This window comes from Zingiber officinale, chromosome 7B, assembly GCF_018446385.1.
Source record: "Zingiber officinale cultivar Zhangliang chromosome 7B, Zo_v1.1, whole genome shotgun sequence".
Lineage (NCBI taxonomy): Eukaryota > Viridiplantae > Streptophyta > Magnoliopsida > Zingiberales > Zingiberaceae > Zingiber > Zingiber officinale.
Window position 1 is genome coordinate 26071864 of NC_055999.1, and position 20622 is coordinate 26092485.

A 20622-nucleotide genomic window follows, 5' to 3' on the forward strand; every position below is an offset into this window, starting at 1 on the left:
AGTTTTCAAAAAGATGCAAAAAAAAAGATTAGAGGCTTTTTGAAAAATTCCTTGTTCATTACTCTAGTCTCGCGCAATAATAATCCCGCGGTCAGCAGCCACCGAACGCGGTGCGTAGGTGGGGCTCAACCCGCGGGGCCCGCTCACATGGGAGCTTCTGTTCGTGTGGTCCCATCGCCATCCATGCATCGCATGCGCGCAGCATCGCATCAACGTTACGAAATGTCCCATTTGCCCTTATCCACGGCTCTAAATCTAGGGCATTCTCGTCAAATCACGATGCCGTTCTCTCCCCTGACCGCCGACCCGACTCGCCCTAACTGATTACGATACAAACCGCCCTAAGCAGTCATTAGACTTGATTGGTTGTTGTTACGAGCACCACCGGTCATCGTACTGCGTTCATGCCGTTCCCCTAAAAGGCGATGCCTTTGGTCGTCTCTTTTGACCGCAGCCGCCCATTCAAAATCCATGATGAGCGAATCATATCCCCTTACGGAAAGTGTCACGTTTGGGGTCACCGCGAGTGACGGTATCCGACGGCTTGGGGGATTAATTAATAGTGAAGCATGCAGAGAAGAGGCGATTATAAAGCGGGCGAGATTAGCGAAGCTGCTAAACGCGTTCATTAATCTCGGGTGGGCTTTGAGCTGTGCTTAGCTGTCTCCTCCTTGCCTTTCCTCTTCACCGCACTCCTCCAAATACCTAGAAGTCATCCTTTGTCCTCGTTCCCTTTCGATCTCTTCTTCTGAAATCTGACAATGAGATGAAGAAGAGAGGTAGAAGATTGTCGGAGCTGTGCTGCTTCGTCTTCCTTTTCTCGATCTACTTAGCGGCTGCGCCGGCGGCGGCGGAGTCGGAGGTTGGTTGGCATGGCCTCGAGGATGCCGATGCCGGACTCTTACGGCGGCGGCAGCTTCTGTACTACGTCGACGAGTACGGCGACCGCGGCGAGGGAGTGAGCGTCGACCCCTCCTTCCACTTCGACAACCCCCGCCTCCGCGACGCCTATGTCGCGCTTCAGGCGTGGAAGCAGGCTATTCTCTCTGACCCCTACAACTTCACCGGCAACTGGGTGGGACCCAACGTCTGCTCCTATTCAGGCGTCTTCTGCGCTCCGCTTCCCTGCAACAGTTCGCTCACCGTCGTCGCCGGCATCGACCTAAACCACGCCGACATTGCGGGGTACCTCCCGGAGGAGCTCGGCCTACTTACGGATCTCGCACTCTTCCACATCAACTCCAACCGCTTCTGCGGCACTGTCCCGCACGAGTTCTGCAAGCTGACTCGCCTCTTCGAGATTGATCTGAGCAACAACCGCTTCGCCGGTAAGTTCCCTCGGGTGCTCCTCGAGCTTCCTGCGCTCAAGTTTCTTGACATACGGTTCAACGAGTTCGAGGGCGGCGTGCCCCGCGAGCTCTTTGACAAGCCGCTCGATGCCATCTTCATCAACCACAACAGGTTTGTGTTCGACATTCCGGACAATATCGGAAACTCGCTGGTGTCCGTCATCGTTCTGGCCGACAACAGGTTCGGAGGATGTCTCCCGGCTAGCCTTGGCAATATGTCGAACACCTTGAACGAGATCATCCTGATGAATAATGGGCTCCGGTCCTGCCTCCCGTCCGAGATTGGCCTGCTCAGGAAGCTCACGGTGTTTGACATCAGCTTCAACCAGCTGCTGGGGCCTCTGCCGGAGGAGATCAGCGGCATGACTGACCTCGAGCAGCTCGACGTTGCGCATAATCTGTTGTCAGGAGACATCCCAGAGGCCATCTGCGAGCTTCCACACCTGCAGAATTTTACTTACTCCTACAATTTCTTCACTGGCGAGCCACCGCCGTGCTTAAAAGTTCAGTCTTTCGATGATAGGAGGAATTGCCTGCCGAAACGGCCGTGGCAGCGGTCGGCGAAGCAGTGCAGATCGTTCTTGTCGCACCCGGTGGATTGTAGTACGTTCCGTTGCAAGCCATTCGTGCCCGAGCTTCCTCCACCTCCTCCTCCATCCCCGCCCCCGCCATCTCCGCATCCACCAATTTACTTTCCGCCACATTCACCGCCTCCACCATCTCCACCGCCGCCATCTCCATCTCCACCATCTCTGCCGCCGCCATCTCCTTCTCCACCTCCACCATCTCCGCCTCCACCATCTCCCCCGCCTCCTTCTCCACCTCCGCCATCCCCGCCTCCACCATCTCCACCGCCGCCGTCTCCACCTCCGCCATCCCCACCTCCACCGTCTCCACCGCCTCCTTCTCCTCCACCCCCATCTCCACCGCCACCGTCGCCCCCACCCCCTTCCCCACCTCCTCCGTCGCCCCCACCACCTCCACCGCCTAATTCACCACCTCCACCGCCCCTGTATTACTACTCTCCGCTTCCGCCACCTAATTTACCTCCACTGCCGGTTTACCACTACGGATCACCGCCGCCACCTAATTTAGGTCCGCTGCCGGTTTACCACTACGGATCACCGCCACCACCCACGTTATATCCCCCGCCTCCAAAACTTAATTACGAAGCTCCATTGCCACCCGTTGTTGGAGTCAAATACGCATCTCCCCCTCCTCCTCCACTCTATTAATTCTTTTGGAATTATTCTCATCCTCCCAAAAATCTTTCATTCATTTGTGATTCTTATGGTGCTTGATTCTCCATCATGTTTTTGATTTATCAGATTATTTCTTTGAACATTTTGATGCTTATCAAGCAATCTTAAATTCGAGATGAAAGAAGCAAGTTTTACTTGGATTACCACTGCTTTGTGCATGCAACTTCCATCATTTGGACAAAGCAATGGAGTAAGGGAACGCTGGGGAACATCTCCACAGTAACTTGAGCTACAAATATATATGTTTGTGAATAAATGATTGACAGCAAGAGATGGAGTAAGTGCAAGGGAAAAATGAGTACAGAGAACATGAGACTCAAGATATGCAGATCACTTCGGGGTATCATCTTCTTTTGTTATACTTTGTTATTTTCATTTTATTTTTTATATCATGAACACAGATTCTCAAAGCATGCTTTGCAACTATTATCAATGGTGTCTATACATTGTCAGTTTGTAATGAGTGCTTGTGTTTGAATAACAACTATGTGCTTGCACATTATTCTAGCCACTAATTAAGCTATCATCGTGGTCCTAAATTTATTGGTCGAGTCACATCACTTTTGTCTGTCATATTTTACTTGTTTGCAAGTGATGCTTCTATGATCTTTGCTTCTAAAATGAGTAAAATACTTGTCAATTTGGATCGATTCTGAATGCATTCTATTCCTTGAAAACTGTATGTTAATGGAGGATTCAAACAAACACTGTATATATCTGTGTCATAGCTAGCTACCTTCCTTATAATCTAGAACAACGTTTATTTGTGATTTACCTCCCTTTTAACTTTTATTTATCTTTAAAAATTTCTTTTTACCCTCAGATTGTCCACCATAGTTACTATCATCAAAGTGTTACTTTCAGAATGTTTCATCTCTTTATCTCTAAAGCACTCTTTAGTTCTTATATTCATTTGCCCAATTCCTTTCTTATGTTTCATAGTCGTGCAAAGTAAGTTAGGAGAGCATTCTGCAATCATATGATAGTCAATTAGTTTGGCTTTATTGTCCTTTCCAGCATGTGCCTTGTTTCGTGCCATAATTGTCGGTGAAGCTGGCAACTTAATTTGGTACTTGAGGTAGTTTAGACTAGTTATACATGGAACATGTATACATGGACTTGCTTAGCTGAACCGGTAACCATGTGACAGATTTGTACACGGACTTGGGCATTCTTTACAGTAGTTGGATAGAGACAATGGGTTTGACAATGGCCGAAAGCTTCTTTAATGGCATGTCCTCTTTAATGTTAACTCTTTGGGATTTAGCTGCGATCACATAATGCTTTTGTGTCGGCAAACCAACCACGTAGGAAGAAGCATTCATAGTACCAGTACTATGTTTGGTGGAGGGGAATAAAATAGGACAAGAGAGAATGGACAGAAATGAATTGAGATGAAAACCCAAGCTGGTTAGTCTCCATTTCTGGACTTTTTAGTGTAGAAAAACAGACCTTAGTTCCTTGATTAACGCCGGTGGATTGGTGAAAATTTTCTAACTTGTGAGAAATATGGCAATGGGTTTGACTTTGAGGTATGACGAGTATAGTGCTTGTTGCTCAGTACAAATACATGTGTGTGTACCGAAGGCATTCTACATATGGCAGGACTTCCACCTTCATTATTTAAGCTGGCTATGTCCTCTTTCACCAACCCCTACCAGTGCCGGGCACCTTTAGTAGCTTAGGGAGAACCATTCAGTTTCAATGTAGAGTGAGTCACCTCACATGGCTAAGACTTGAGAGTCCAAAAAGTGTAAGAGTTGATGTATGACCTTTTGTAAAAGGTGAAAACAAATCATTAGTTCAATTTCATTTTCTTCCAATTGTACATGTTGAGAGGAGAGAGAAAAAGAAGCCTGTATGGAGCCTTAAAACAATTCAAGTTAAGCATGGGACAATTGATTTCTTCTTATATTCTTCTCTACAGTTAGGGTAACCTAATTTGTCTATTTCATTTTTTATCATTTCGATCTAATGCTTGATTGCACTATTACATTTGATGTAGTTTTGTATTCTTCTTTTCTAAGTAAAAGTGGCCAGAGTTAAAACTTCTTGAACTCCAAGCTCTCTAACCAACTTCAAGAAAAATGAAATGGTAGAAAGTGGCTACATGCATAAGATAGCAATGACATTAAAGCTTCTACTTGAAATAAGCCTTTTGAATAATCTTTTTACATTACTCTTCAGAATGGTAGAAAAAAACCTTTTTGTGGTTCAATAAAAAAAATACCAAAAAACAGCTTCATTTTTTAGTTGAATAAACATTCTTATTATTCTATAAATGTTTCTCTGTTGGTAAATATTTTATTTTCACATATTTACAATTTCATTAGCTGGTCTCATTTAGTCGAATAAGGCTATAGCCTCGTTGTAAAAGAAATTCTAAATAGAGATAATGCAATTTCACACATTATTTTTTTTTAACATTTGGACAAAAAAATATCATCCCTATTTAAAATTTCGGATATAGAATTATATTGTTATCTCAACACTAGGAGAGAATTACAATGATATTTAAAATAACAATCATTTTTTTATTTGTTACATTGCATACTAGATATTAATAAAATATTAAGACTTTCTTTTATTTTGTTAAATATCTAGTAATATTTATTGTGCAGCAAAAGCACATTCATAAGTGATTAAAGCTTTTAGATTGTATTTGATACTTTCATCTAATAATCATTTTAAAGTTTCCGGGTTGCTAGGAAAATGGTAAAAATTAAAAAGACTTTTTTAATTAAAATAACATATCTTCCCATCGTAATCTATTTCTATTATTATTAAATAAAAGTGTGATGGTCCACACCGGAAAAGTTCAGTAGAAATCTAAGGAGCTGTTTAGTTCTTTTCTAGAAATAGGAATCGGAATGGGAATCAATGTATTATGGAATGAGAATGGGTATGAGTATGAATATCACTCTTAAAAGCAATGTTTGGTTAGTTACATATTTTCTATCGGAATAAATTAAAATTTCCTTTTTTACCTTTAAAAGAAAATAAGAGAAAAAATTAGATGTGAGAGAAAGTTGAATGTGAGAGAAAAATATGATGAAAAAGAATGATGAGAGAGAAAGTATGATGAGAGAGAAAGTGCGATGAGAAAAAAAATGAAGAGAGAGAAAGTGTGATGAGAGAAAATGAGAAAAGAGAGTGTGATAGGAGAGAGCATGATGAGAGAGAAAATATAATGTGAGAGAAAGTATGAAGAGATAGGATGAAGAGAGAGAAAATATAATGAGAAAAAATGAGGAGAGAGAGTGTGATGAGAGAGATTGAGGAGAGAGAAAGTATGGTGAGAGAGAAAATATGATGAGAGAGAAAGTGTGATGAGAAAAAAAGAGAATAGTGAGTGTGATGGGAGAGATTGAGGAGAGAGAAAGTAAGATGAGGGAGAAAGTATGATGAGAGAGAAAGTGTGTTGAGGAAAAAAAAAGTAAGGAGTGCGATAAGAGAGATTGAGGAAAGAGATAGTGTGATGAGAAAAAAAGAAAAGAGAGTGTGATGGGAGAGATTGAGAAGAGAGAAAGTATGATGAGAAAAAAGAAGGAAGAGTGTAACGCCCGAAAATTCTCAAAACTATTTTAGAAATATTCTATGATTTTTTTGGAATTTTAGGATATTTTTACAGAAGTTTTAGAGTAGCGGAAGTAGCAAAAAAAATAGAAAACGAAAATAGCCTAAGCAGAAATTGAACCCGAGACCTATGGTTTATGGATAATTCTAGTAACCAGTTGAACCCAGCAGGACCGTGATGAAAGGAAAGGGAAACAATTAAATTTATATTCAAGTTGGGCCGAAGTTACCACTTAATATAAATAAGAAATTATTAAGTGAGGGTTTTCTTTTAATCGTGATTCTCTTCTCCTCAACCCTCACCGCCGCCCACTCCTCCTTCCCCTCCCTCTCTCGGCGCCCCAAGCCAAGGGTTCTAGGAGCACCTCCCGGCAACATCAAGGGCACGAGGACGCTCCCCTCCGCGAGAGGAACGCATAGACGCGAGAAGATCGTTGAAGAGATCTCTCCTCCGTGAAACCTAGCGATTAGAATCGTAAGAAATTACGAACAGGAGGTAAGAAACCCCTCACCTGCGTTATAAGTAGCTATTCGTGTGATTTTTATGCATTAGTTTAGTCGTATGCAAATTTCAGCACATAAGGTGTGCACTAGCGTACACCAAGTGCTCGATAGAATGTTTAGCGCAGTCAAATGCTAATTAGACATTTTATTAGCTTGGATAAATGCACTAGAAGCATTTACATAGCCTATTTAGTCTTGCTCTAGCTTTTATAGGACCAGATGTCCAATGGGTGGGCTCCCACAGTCGCCTCTAGGTTCAGATAACCTAGTTATGGGTTTAGACAACCTAGTAGAAGCAAGACAATAGCTATTAGCTTATGTTCAGTATTTTACTTTCTCAGTGGCACCGTACTGGATTAGATATCCATTGGGTTGGACTCCCATAGTCGTCCCTAGGTTCAGCTAACCTAGCAAACCCTACTAGATTCAGAATTTGCAACCCCGGGTTTAGTTAGGGATGCGCGCACAGCAAGTACAGTCGCCGGGCCCAAACAACAACATGATTATTATTTTAATCTATTATGTTATTAGCTTTTCAAAGCTCACAAAGATCAGTTATATTAGTTGGGTTTGAATTCAGCTTCAGTCTAACTCAGTTCATGTTTCAGCTCAGTTCTTTCTTATTGATACACATGATAGTTTATGATTAACTTTGTATGCCATGCTTTAGTGTTCATGTTCAGTGGTTTCAGTATGCCATGTTTAGTCTAAACAGTACATATTTCAAATAGCATGTTTTAAAGGCATATTGCATCGAATGCATGTTTTTGTGAGGTAGATGGTTTCTTACTAAGCGAAAGCTTACAGATACTTTTTTTTCCTTATACTGCAGATAAAGGTAAAGGAAAGATGGACTAGCGGAGGCTGGAGGACAATGTGATGAAGATGTGTGTAGATGGAACTTGGAATAGAGATCTTAGGGAATTTCAGCAAATTTGTTTAAGCACTAGAACTTTTTAGCATTTAGTTATTTCGCACTTTAGTATGTTTAATTGCCATGAACTAGTAAATTATGCACTCTACCATGCTTAGAACCTTAGTTATGTGATGTTAGAATGTTTCCCAGTCATTTTAGAATTTGTATGTGTGATTGAGGCACGAAACAGTGCTGAAATCAGACTCCTGGTACGAAATCAGAAGCCCCAATCGATCGGCTGATCGATTGGAGGCTTCTGAATCGATCAGCCGATCGATTCAGAAGTTCGTACCGCGAACAGTAGGCCTCTGGATCGATCCAGCAAATTCTGTCGCGAACAGAAGGCTCTGGGATCGATCACTGGATCGATTGGCCAGTCTGGATCGATCAGCCGATCGATCCAGAATATTGCTCGAGCACAGTAGCGTGCTGGATCGATCACTGGATCGATCCAACCTAAGCCCCACATACAGTAGCCACCTGGATCGATCAATCGATCGATCCGGCCATTCCAATCGATCCGTGGATCGATTGGGAGGCCTGATATCAGCAAGAAACTCTTAGTTAGGTTCCTTGACCATTGGGGGATGTAATATATGTCATGAATAGTTTAGATTACACCCCTTAGCACATGTAGAACCAAGAAATGATAATAGTTTAGCAAAATTTTAATTAGTACAGCTTCCGCACCTAGATTTGATGATGGTCTTGGAATAGTTAGCACAGCATAATGTAACGATCGGCCTCGCAGCCTAGCCAGTAGGAGGCGGGTCGTTACAGAGTGGTATTCGAGCAGTTTCCATACTTCCTACACACACATCAGCATTGAACCTGCAGCTTCCAAGTAAGAACATCTCTCACCTTCTTTATGTTTCTTGTTTCATGTTTAGATATAACTAGAGCATGCTTGTTCATGATAGTAGTTGACATGATAACAATAGTTACTCCCTTATGATTGTATTAGTCATGTGTGTCCTCCATGTCTCTAGAGATGGCACGAGGACGCCCAGCTAGAAGGGCACCAGCTACTGAGCCCCAGCATGAGGCAGGCAGTTCAGTGCCTCCCCCAGACCTGACAGCATTGGTGGCTCAATTACAGCAGCAGTTAGCTGAACAGCAGCAGGAGATAGCCACCTTAAAGGCTAATCAGTAGAATACTCCCACAGTCACCCCGGAACCAAACGTAGCAACGTCAGTCGTCTTAGAGGTTCCACCAGTCCAGCCTACAACACCAGTGGCCCCAGCAGCAGAGGCAAAAAGAGAGACCTATCTGATCCTGTGGCAGAGAGTTAAGCCCGAGAACTTCTCAGGCACCAGTGAACCATGGGATGCTCAAGCTTGGTTCAAAACACTGGAGAGTACGATGGAGCTCCTGGACTGGCCAGAACATGAGAAGGTGAAGTGCGCCTCCTTCTGCCTGACAGGAGATGCACGCATGTGGTGGGAGAGAATCAGAGTGAAGCGCCCAGTAAACCATATGACATGGGCAGACTTCGAGAAGGAGTTCTTGAAGAATTCTTTCACATGCGAGTCACAAACCGCCACTACGACGAGTTCACTGAGTTTCGTCAGGGCAACCTATCGGTTAAGGAAGCCGTGAAGAAATTCAATAGATTGGCTCGTCTATGCCCTGAACTAGTCAGCACAGAGAAAGAAAGAGTCCGGTTGATGCTCAAGATGCTGAGGCCGGAAATAGCAATGAACGTGGCTGGCGGCGTTCACAGGCCGCAAACCACCGAAGAACTAGTCAGCAGTGCTCTGACCACCGAGCACTACCAGAATAATATCAAGCAGCAGAAGCAAGTCCTCTCAGAGCCCAAAGGGCAAGGAGGCTCAAGCACTTAGAAGCAACAGGGCCACAGCTCTACTGGAAAGGGAACCCAGCAACAAGCGCAAACCAGGGAGTTACCCAAAGGGAGGACCAGCCAGCAAACAGCCTAGTTATCCAAAGTGTGCTACTTGTGGGAAATTCCACCCGGGAGTTTGTCGTAATGGCACACGAGGATGCTTTGAGTGTGGACAGGAAGGACATATGGCTAAGCAGTGCCCGAACAAGACTAGTCTTCCTCCACCACAACCGATTCAGTATGGAGGCCAGCCAGTCCAGTTACATCAGATGCAGGCCACTCTAGATGGTCCACACATCAGCCAGAGCAGACTAGAAGCCCCTCCAGCTATGACGAATGCAAGGATCTACTCCTTAACCAGAGAAGACGTAGTGAATGCCTCGATAGTTGTTACAGGTCAGATTAGTATTTTACAGCAAAGTACAACTGTATTATTCGATACTGGGGCAACCCATTCTTATATATCCAGGGCATTTGCTGAGAAGTTAGCAAGACCTCCAGAGGTAGTCAGTAGTCAATTTCTGAAGACCTTACCTTCAGGAGAAATTATGGCATTCACGCACTGGCTCAGAGCAGTGTCAGTTATTATAGCAAACAGAGAGCTCTTTTGTGATCTGATAGTGCTAAATATGACTGACTACGATGTCATCCTTGGAATGGACTTCTTGATCAGATACGGTGCTTCCATCGAGTGCCGTAAACAGAAAGTCGTATTCCAACCTGAAGCAGAGGCATAGTTCGAGTTCATCGGAGAACCCAAGAGAAAGGCCAAAAAGTTTCTCTCCGCTATGAAAGCACAGAGATTAATGGATTCAGGATGTACGGGATTTTTAGCACATGTAGTCAGTACCGGTCAGGACAAGGACCGACAGCTAGCAGAGGTTCGAGTCGTACGTGACTACCCAGCAGTCTTCCTTGAAGAGTTACCAGGCCTAGCACCAGACAGGGAGATTGAATTTGAGATAGAACTCATTCCCGGTACAAATCCTATCTCCAAAGCACCTTACCGCATGGCTCCAGCAGAACTGAAAGAACTTCATGAGAAACTACAGGAGCTGCTTGACAAGGGCTTCATACGTCCGAGTCACTCACCATGGGGAGCGCTTGTATTGTTCGTGAAGAAGAAGGACGGGAGCATGCGCCTGTGCATAGATTACAGAGCACTGAATCAAGTCACGATCAAGAACAGGTATCCTCTTCCCAGAATAGATGACCTGCTCGATCAGCTAAAGGGGTCAGCAGTGTTCTCTAAGATAGACCTCAGATCAGGTTATCATCAGGTGAAAGTCAAGGAAGGGGATATACCCAAGACAACATTCAGGACTAGATACGGACATTACGAGTTCGTAGTCATGCCCTTTGGCGTGACAAATGCTCCAGCTACTTTCATGGACCTCATGAACAGAGTATTCAGAGAGTACTTAGATAAGTTCGTTATCGTCTTCATCGATGACATTCTTATCTATTCAGGAACTTAGGAAGAACACGCAGAGCACCTGAGAATAGTACTGCAGACCCTTCAGCAGAACCAGTTGTACGCCAAGTTCACAAAATGTGAATTTTGGTTGGATCAAGTGTCCTTCCTGGGTCACATCATCTCAAAGGATGGTATTATGGTAGACCCCAGTAAGATAGAAGCTGTGGGTAACTGGAAAAGACCCAAGAACGCTAGTGAGATCAGGAGCTTTCTGGGATTAGCAGATTACTACAGAAAATTCGTAGAAGACTTCTCCAGGATAGCCTCCCCACTGACAGCTCTCACCAGGAAGAACAGGAAATTTCAGTGGACAGAGGACTGTGAGAACAGCTTTAGCGAGTTAAAAAGAAGATTGACCAGTGCACCTATTCTAGCTCTACCCGAGAACACAGACAGTTTCGATATTTATAGTGATGCCTCTAAGTTGGGACTAGGAGCAGTGCTGATGCAAGATGGCAAGGTAATCGCCTACACCTCCAGACAACTCAAGGATTATAAGAAGAACTATCCTACTCATGACCTTGAGCTTGCAGCAGTGGTGTTCGCTCTCAAAATTTGGAGACATTACTTGTATGGAGCTCAGTGCAGAGTGTATACAGATCATCAGAGTCTGAAGTACTTCTTCACTCAGAAGGATCTGAATATGCGACAATGCAGATGGCTAGAACTGGTTAAAGACTACGACATAGACATCCTCTACCACCCAGGAAAAGCAAATAGGGTAGCAGATGCACTTAGCATAAAGTCCAGTGCTACCTTGTTATCTCTAGCAGCCATGTCACCGCCCCTACAGAAAGAGATCACAGATTTCAGTCTCGAACTCATAGTCGGACAGCTCTCTACTATGACATTAGAGTCTACCTTGCTTGGTGACATTCAGACAGCTCAGGAACAGGATCCTGAAATTCAGAAAATCAAGCAAGGAGTAGCAGAATCAGGCAGTAGGGAATTCAGAGTATCTGGTAGTGGGGTATTGTACTTTGGTGACAGATTATGCGTTCCAGATCAGGAGGAACTACGAAGCAAGATTTTAGAGGAGGCTCACAAGACTCCTTATGCGATGCATCCAGGCTCCACCAAAATATACCAGGACTTGAAGAAGCGTTTTTGGTGGCCTAGGATGAAGAGAGACATCGCTCGATATGTCAGCATCTGCCTAACCTGTCAGAGGGTTAAGGCAGAACATCAGAGACCAGGAAGAGTCTTGCAGCCCATTCAGATACCCGAATGGAAGTGGGAAGACATTTCCATGGATTTCATAGTGGGACTACCCAGAACCACGAATGGTTTTGATACCATCTGGGTAATAGTCGACAGGTTGACTAAATCAGCCCACTTTTTAGCTATCAGGATATCCTACTCCATGGAACAGCTAGCTCAGTTGTACCTCAAGGAGATTGTCAGATTGCATGGAGTCCCACGAACCATTATTTCAGACAGAGACAGTAGGTTCACATCACACTTCTGGGAGTGTGTACAGTCAGCTTTGGGCACGAAGTTAAAATTCAGCACAGCCTTCCATCCTCAGACAGATGGTCAGACGGAGTGAGTAAATCAGGTACTCGAAGATATGCTCCGTGCATGTGCACTAGATTTCAAAGGAAGTTGGTGCAAATATCTGAGTTTAGCAGAATTTGCATACAACAACAGCTATCAGGCCACCATCGGCATGGCACCTTACGAGGCTCTCTATGGGTGGAGGTGTAGATCTCCAATCTGCTGGTATGAGAGTGGTGAACAGAAAGAACTAGAGCTTCAGACAGATCTAGTGGCAGATACCACAGCAGCTATACAGCAGATCCGCCAGAGGATAGAGACAGCTCAGAGCCGCCAGAAAAGCTATGCTGATACACGGCGCAGACCCTTAGAGTTCGCAGTTGGGGATTCAGTGTTCCTCAGAGTAGCTCCCATGAAGGGAGTAATACGTTTTGGGAAGAAGGGCAAACTAAGTCCCAGATATGTGGGACCATACCTTATCAGCAGAAGAGTGGGCAAGGTAGCATATGAGTTAGAGCTACCCCAGGAAATGTCAGCTGTCCACAACGTATTTCATGTCTCTATGCTGAAGAAGCATATCCCAGATGCCACCCAGGTGATTGAGCCCCAGTCGGTACAAGTCCGCGAAGACCTCAGCTATGACAGTCGGCCTATTCAGATAATAGACCGAGCAGTTAAGAAATTGCGGAACAAGGAAGTACCATTTGTGAAAATAATTTGGCAAAGTCACACAGCAGAAGAAGCAACCTGGGAGACAGAAGCCAGTATGAGACAGAAGTACCCAGAGTTATTCTAAGTTCGAGGACGAACTTTTTATAAAATAAGGGGGATTGTAACGCCCAAAAATTCTCAAAACTATTTTAGAAATATTCTATGATTTTTTTGGAATTTTAGGATATTTTTACAGAATTTTTAGAGTAGCGGAAGTAGCAAAAACAAATAGAAAACGAAAATGGCCTAAGCGAGAATTGAACCCGAGACCTATGGTTTATGGATAATTCTAGTAACCAGTTGAACCCAGCAGAGCCGTGCTGAAAGGAAAGGGAAACAATTAAATTTATATTCAAGTTGGGCCGAAGTTACCACTTAATATAAATAAGAAATTATTAAGTGAGAGTTTTATTTTAATCGTGATTCTCTTCTCCTCAACCCTCACTGCCGCCCACTCCTCCTTCCCCTCCCTCTCTCGGCGCCCCAAGCCAAGGGTTCTAGGAGCACCTCCCGGCAACATCAAGGGCACGAGGACGCTCCCCTCCGCGAGAGGAACGCATAGACGTGAGAAGATCGTTGAAGAGATCTCTCCTCTGTGAAACCTAGCGATTAGAATAGTAAGAAATTACGAACAGGAGGTAAGAAACCCCTCACCTGCGGTATAAGTAGCTATTCGTGTGATTTTTATGCATTAGTTTAGTCGTATGCAAATTTCAGCACATAAGGTGTGCACTAGCGTACACCAAGTGCTCGATAGAATGTTTAGCGCAGTCAAATGCTAATTAGGCATTTTATTAGCTTGGATAAATGCACTAGAAGCATTTACATAGCCTATTTAGTCTTGCTCTAGCTTTTACAGGACCAAATGTCCAATGGGTGGGCTCCCACAGTCGCCTCTAGGTTCAGATAACCTAGTTCTAGATTTAGACAACCTAGTAGAAGCAAGACAATAGCTATTAGCTTATGTTCAGTATTTTACTTTCTCAGTGGCACTGTACTGGATTAGATATCCATTGGGTTGGACTCCCATAGTCGTCCCTAGGTTCAGCTAACCTAGCAAACCCTACTAGATTCGGAATTTGCAACCCCGAGTTTAGTTAGGGATGCGCGCACAGCAAGTACAATCGCCGGGCCCAAACAACAACATGATTATTATTTTAATCTATTATGTTATTAGCTTTTCAAAGCTCACAAAGATCAGTTATATTAGTTGGGTTTGAATTCAGCTTCAGTCTAGCTCAGTTCATGTTTCAGCTCAGTTCTTTCTTATTGATACACATGATAGTTTATGATTAGCTTTGTATGCCATGCTTTAGTGTTCATGTTCAGTGATTTCAGTATGCCATGTTTAGTCTAAACAGTACATATTTCAAATAACATGTTTTAAAGGCATATTGCATCGAATGCATGTTTTTGTGAGGTAGATAGTTTCTTACTAAGCGAAAGCTTACAGATACTTTCTTTTCCTTATACTGCAGATAAAGGTAAAGGAAAGATGGACTAGCGGAGGCTGGAGGGCAATGCGATGAAGATGTGTGTGGATGGAACTTGGAATAAAGATCTTAGGGAATTTCAATAAACTTGTTTAAGCACTAGAACTTTTTAGCATTTGGTTATTTCGCACTTTAGTATGTTTAATTGCCATGAACTAGTAAATTATGCACTCTACCATGCTTAGAACCTTAGTTATGTGATGTTAGAATGTTTCCCAGTCATTTTAGAACTTGTATGTGTGATTGAGGCACGAAACAGTGCTGAAATCAGACTCCTGGTACGAAATCAGAAAGCCCCAATCGATCGGCTGATCGATTGGAGGCTTCTCAATCGATCAGCCGATCGATTGAGAAGTTCGTACCGCGAACAGTAGGCCTCTGGATCGATCAGCCGATCGATCCAGCAAATTCTATCGCGAACAGAAGGCTCTGGGATCGATCACCGGATCGATTGGCCAGTCTGGATCGATCAGCCGATCGATCCAGAATATTGCCCGAGCACAGTAGCGTGCTGGATCGATCCAACCTAAGCCCCACATACAGTAGCCACCTGGATCGATCAATGGATCGATCCGGCCATTCCAATCGATCCGTGGATCGATTGGGAGGCCTGATATCAGCAAGAAACTCTTAGTTAGGTTCCTTGGCCATTGGGGGATGTAATATATGTCATGAATAGTTTAGATTACACCCCTTAGCACATGTAGAACCAAGAAATGATAATAGTTTAGCAAAATTTTAATTAGTACAGCTTCCGCACCTAGATTTGATGATGGTCTTGGAATAGTTAGCACAGCATAATGTAACGATCGGCCTCGCAGCCTAGCTAGTAGGAGGCGGGTCGTTACAAAGAGAGTGCGATGGAAGAGATTGAGGAGAGAGAAAGTATGATGAGAGAGAAAGTGTAATGAGAAAAAAAGAGAAAAGAGAGTCTGATGGGAGAGATTGAGGAGAAAGAAAGTGTGTGATAAAAAGATGAGAGAGAAAATATAATGAGAGAGAACAAGGAGAGAGAAGTGATATGAAAGAAAAAATAAATAAATATATTTTGATATTTGATTTTAAGAGAAAAAATTTTAGTTTTAGGTTAAGGGTATTTTTGGAATAAAAGAATATTTTGATTGATGAAAATAGGATAATGACTCATTGAAGGGGAGGTACATGAGAATGAGTTATTACCCAATTTCAAGGATTCATTCTCTTATTTGTATTTCTATTCATATAATCCAAACATTAACAATGACAATCAATGATTCTCATTCCCATTCCTCACTCCTATTCCCCTAAACTAAACGCCCCCTAAGTTGATATGAAGTCTACGCTGAGATGGTAAAATCTTCTATCGAATTTTGACCCTTTTGATTATTATAGTCATTATTTTATATACTTATCAACTGAGCTAATCATAAGATTTAGGGGGCATTTGGTTCTTTCTTAGAAATAAGAATCAGAATGAAAATCATAGTATTATGGAATGAGAATGAGTATGAATATTACTTTTATAAGTAATGTTTGGTTAGTTGAATATTTTCTATCGGAATAAATCAAAATTTTCTTTTTTACCCTTAAAGGGAAATAAGATAAAAAATTAGATGTGAGAGAAAAATATGATGAGAAAGAAAGTATGATGAGAGAGAAAGTGTGATGGAAAAGAATGAAGAGAGGGAAAGTGTAATGACAGAAAATGAGAAAAGAGAGTGTAATGAAAGAGAAAATATGATGAGAGAGAAAGAATGATGGAAGAGGATGAAGAGAGAGATGTAAGATCGAAAATAATTTAGATATCTCCACAATGACATGATATTATCCACTTTGGGCCTAGGCCCTCATGGCTTTACTCTTGGGCTCTCCCCAAAAGGCCTTTCCCATGTGTTGACCCACCAGGTCTTCCTGCCCCTCGGTCCACCCGACCCCAACAATCCCCCCCTCAAACAAAGGACCATAAGCTTCTCATGTCCGATTCTCGACCCACCAGGTCTTCCTGCCCCTCGGTCCACCCGACCTACTAAGACTTTCTTATCTAGCCGCAACTAGGACTTCCTGCCTGGTATATGGTCCTCTTGATGTGAACATAGGAGACCTCACTTTCTTTGTTTGAGGTCAATATTGTATCCACATGGCTCAATCAGACCATAGCTCTTGTGCACAGTCGGTGGTTAAACCTTCTGGTAGTCCAGGTTCTGATACCAATTGTAGGATCGAAAAGAATTTAGATATCTCCACAATGACATGATATTATCCACTTTGGGCCTATACCCTCATGACTTTGCTCTTGGGCTCTCCTCAAAAGGCCTCATGCCAATGGAAATATCTTTTCTCTTATAAACCCATGATCTTTCCCATGTGTTTTCAATATGGGACTATGTTTGCAACCTTGCAATCCTAACAAGAGAAAGTGAAATGAGATAAAAATGAGGAGAGAGTGTGTGATAGGAAAGATTAAGGAGAGAAAAATATGATAAGAGAAAAAATGTGATGAGAGAGAAAGTGTGATGAGAAAAAAAAAAAGAAAACGAGTGTGATGAGAGAGAAAGTGTGCTAAAAAAAGGAGAGAGTGTGATAGGAGAGATTGAGAAGAGAGAAAGTGCGATGAGAAAAAAAGAGAAAAGAGAGTGTGATGGGAGAAATTGAGGGGGGAGAAAGTATGATGAGAGAAAAAGTGTGATCAGAAAAAAAAAAAGAGAAGAAAATGTGATGGAAAAGATCGAAGAGAGAGAAAGTGTGTGATAAAATAAAGGACCGTCCCAACTGGTTTGGAGGCCCTAGGCAAATTTTTATTTTTATTTTCAGAAAAACAATATTAATTTATTTTATATAATTTTTTTTTTTATTTTTTTGAGATGAAAAAATTAATTAAAAATTTATATTTAAGCCTCATAATAATTTTTTTCTGTGGATAAAATTGTTAAATTATTTATTTTTTTTATGAGATATTATTAAACATAAATAAAATTTTATTAATTTTAATTTTAAAAACTGTTTTCATAATTTTATATTAACAAATCTTATTAGTACTATTATAAGTTATTCATGTATAAAAAATGTTTTTTAATATCTCGCGTATTGATTTTAGTTTGAATTTATTATTTATATTTTTTTATAAAGTATTATCTTTAAGAAAAATTTAAGTGATTTTTCATTTAAATTTTCAATTGATTTTTTTGAGTTTTTATTTTTAATATTAATAACAAATATATAGTTCATATTTTTATTGAATAATATGTTTTTAATATCCGAAATCAATTTAATGTTTAAAAAAACTAATATACTATTTTGTATCAAATCAAATGAATAAAAATTCTTATTTTATGTTCTTATCTGAAAGGGGAAGAAAAACGCATAAGGTAGATCATCAGTGAGGAAGAAAAATGATGTGCTTTAAAAATATTATTGACAAGAGAAGAAAAGGATATGAGATCATCGAGTGAGAGAGAAAAAAGATGTGAGAACATTAATAAGAAAATAAAAAATTACGAGATTATCAATTATTATTATAATATGTTTTTTTAAAGATCAACATAGAAAAGAAAGAATCATTTGGGGGTTTTTAAAAAAATAAGATACACAATTGAAAAAAATAAAAAATAAACAAAATTAGAATAATTTAAATTTTAAAATTGATATTTTTAAAATTGATCTAAATTTAAAGGTGAATATATATATATATATATATATATATATATATATATATATATATATATATATATATATATATATATCTTACTATTTTATTAAAAGTCTCCCTCCTTTACTAATTAACTTTGGTGAAACCTAAAATGAATTTACGTTAATATCTTTTTTTTCTATTCACACTAAAAATAATTCCAAGATTTATTAGTAATTCCACAAGCGCAACAATAAGTGATCTAGAGTTCGAGACTCAGCTGCGGCATATTATTATGAATTTTTCTCATCATTAATTTTCTCTTGTTATTTTATATAAAAAAATATAGTTTTTTTAGTCCCACATCTTATATTTTTTTTTAAATTTTGGTCAGAGCTTCGGATTAAATCCAGACGCCCCGACTCTATTTTTAAAATTTTTAAAAATAAAAAGTTCCTTAAAACATCCTTAATACATATATTATACCCCGTGAGTACCTAAAATTATTTATATTGAATACTAAAACTCATGAGGGAATTCTGAATCCTAGAGGAAAATCTTATTAGCTTAAATTCATTATAATCCATCTCCTAAATTTTAAAATTTTAAATTCTAAATATATATATATAGTAAAATATGAAAAAATAGGGGCCTCAATTTTATTAGGCCCTAGGCATAGGCCTTAATGACCTATGCCTTGAGCTGACATTGATAAAATAAGGAGAGAGAAAATATGCTGAGAGAGAATAAGAAGAGAGAAAGTGATATGAAAGAAAAATTAAATAAATATATTTTGATGTTTGATATTAAAGGGGAAATTTTAGTTTTAGGTCAAGGGTATTTTTAAAATAAGAGAATATTTTGATTGTCGAAAATAGAGTAATGACTCATTGAGGGGGGAACATGTGAATGAGTATTACCTAATTATAAGGATTCATTCCCTTATTTGTATTTTCATTCATATAATCCAAACATTAACAATGACAATCAATAATTGTTATTCTTATTTCCTACTCTTATTTCCCTAAATTAAACGCCCCCTTAATATATATTATTAAACTATATATTATAGTAGTTATAATTCGTTATTGATCTTTGTGTTTATATTGTAATAGTTTAGTTTACTATTATAATAAAATATTATTAGTATTAATCAAAATTGAAGTGTTTCTAGTGTAGAAATTTATGATTTGTAGTTGTTATAATATCGTTAAAAATAAATTTTTTTTTTTAAAAAAATATTGAAGTTGGAATATTATTTTGATAATAATTAAAGGAGACCTCACTTGACTACTCATTAAATTATTTTTGTCAATGCAGGGTGTTCAGTTGGTTAGAGAGTGACAACTTTACTATAATGGGACAAGAGGTTAATTCTCGGTGGGTGTATGTCCTTCGAGAAAAAAACTCTTTTCACTTTCTAACCATTTTACGGTCGACTATAAGTTGATTCTATAATTTACTTTTCTTTATATAATTTGGAGATGGGATGTAAGAAACGTTTGAGATGAGCACGATTACTTTTTACTATAATAAGTGAGAAGTGAGAGTGTTAATGGAGAAAAACTAAGGATAGAATTTTAATTTACAGAAAATCATCGCAACACCTATCCAACTTGGTATACTGAATTGAATTAAACCAAACCATCTATATCAGAGACGAGCTCCGTAAGGGTAGTCCTGGACTATAACCCATTCCTTTTGTGGCTCAATACTCGTATATATCCATACACACTGAGTATTGGTTTTTTTTTTTTAAATAAAATAAATGAATTGGATAATTGAACATGAAATAAAGGTACTAATTTAAAATTAGATCGACATCAAACAAAATCCATCAAAATAGGTACCAAGATAAGAAATACGATATTCTAAATCCAAATTAATTTGAATTTGATCTGATCAAATCAAATATAATTAGATTAAACTGATTTAATCGATTGTTTACCGTTAAAAAAATTATTTTCCCCTCTCTTTTCATTTTTTTTCAAAACCATAACTTAGTTATTTTCCTTTTCTTCTTCAACAATACCAACTCTCATTTTTTTTTTCTAGTAACACTAATTCCTAAATCCGTCCTGAATAATATCAACACCAATTTAGCCAAATTGAACTTGCAAACTGATTTGTGCAGTGAATGAATTGATAGATTTGTGATATACTAGTTTAGTACTACCTATAAAAACAAGTTGATATACTCTAAAATATAAATAGATAATCAATTACAAACCTGAAGGAATTGGTGGATTTCTAACATTATGCTTAAAGATTCAAATAAAAAGCATGCTAAGATTTATGACGACTCACCCAAAGAAGTTGGGGCACGACCAATTCCCATGGACATCCATTCTCCTCTGGTGTCGTTGCCACTTACTAGGTGAGATAC

The 20622-nt window shown here is 40.1% G+C and overlaps 1 protein-coding gene across 1 annotated transcript; it reads left to right on the plus strand.

Moving 5' to 3' along the window:
• Positions 1-599: 599 nt before the first annotated feature.
• LOC122005594 (leucine-rich repeat extensin-like protein 4) lies at positions 600-3122 on the plus strand. Its single transcript, XM_042560687.1, has one exon. The coding sequence runs from the start codon at positions 767-769 to the stop codon at positions 2582-2584; it is 1818 nt and encodes a 605-aa protein (XP_042416621.1). The 5' UTR covers positions 600-766; the 3' UTR covers positions 2585-3122.
• The last annotated feature ends 17500 nt before the right edge of the window (positions 3123-20622 follow it).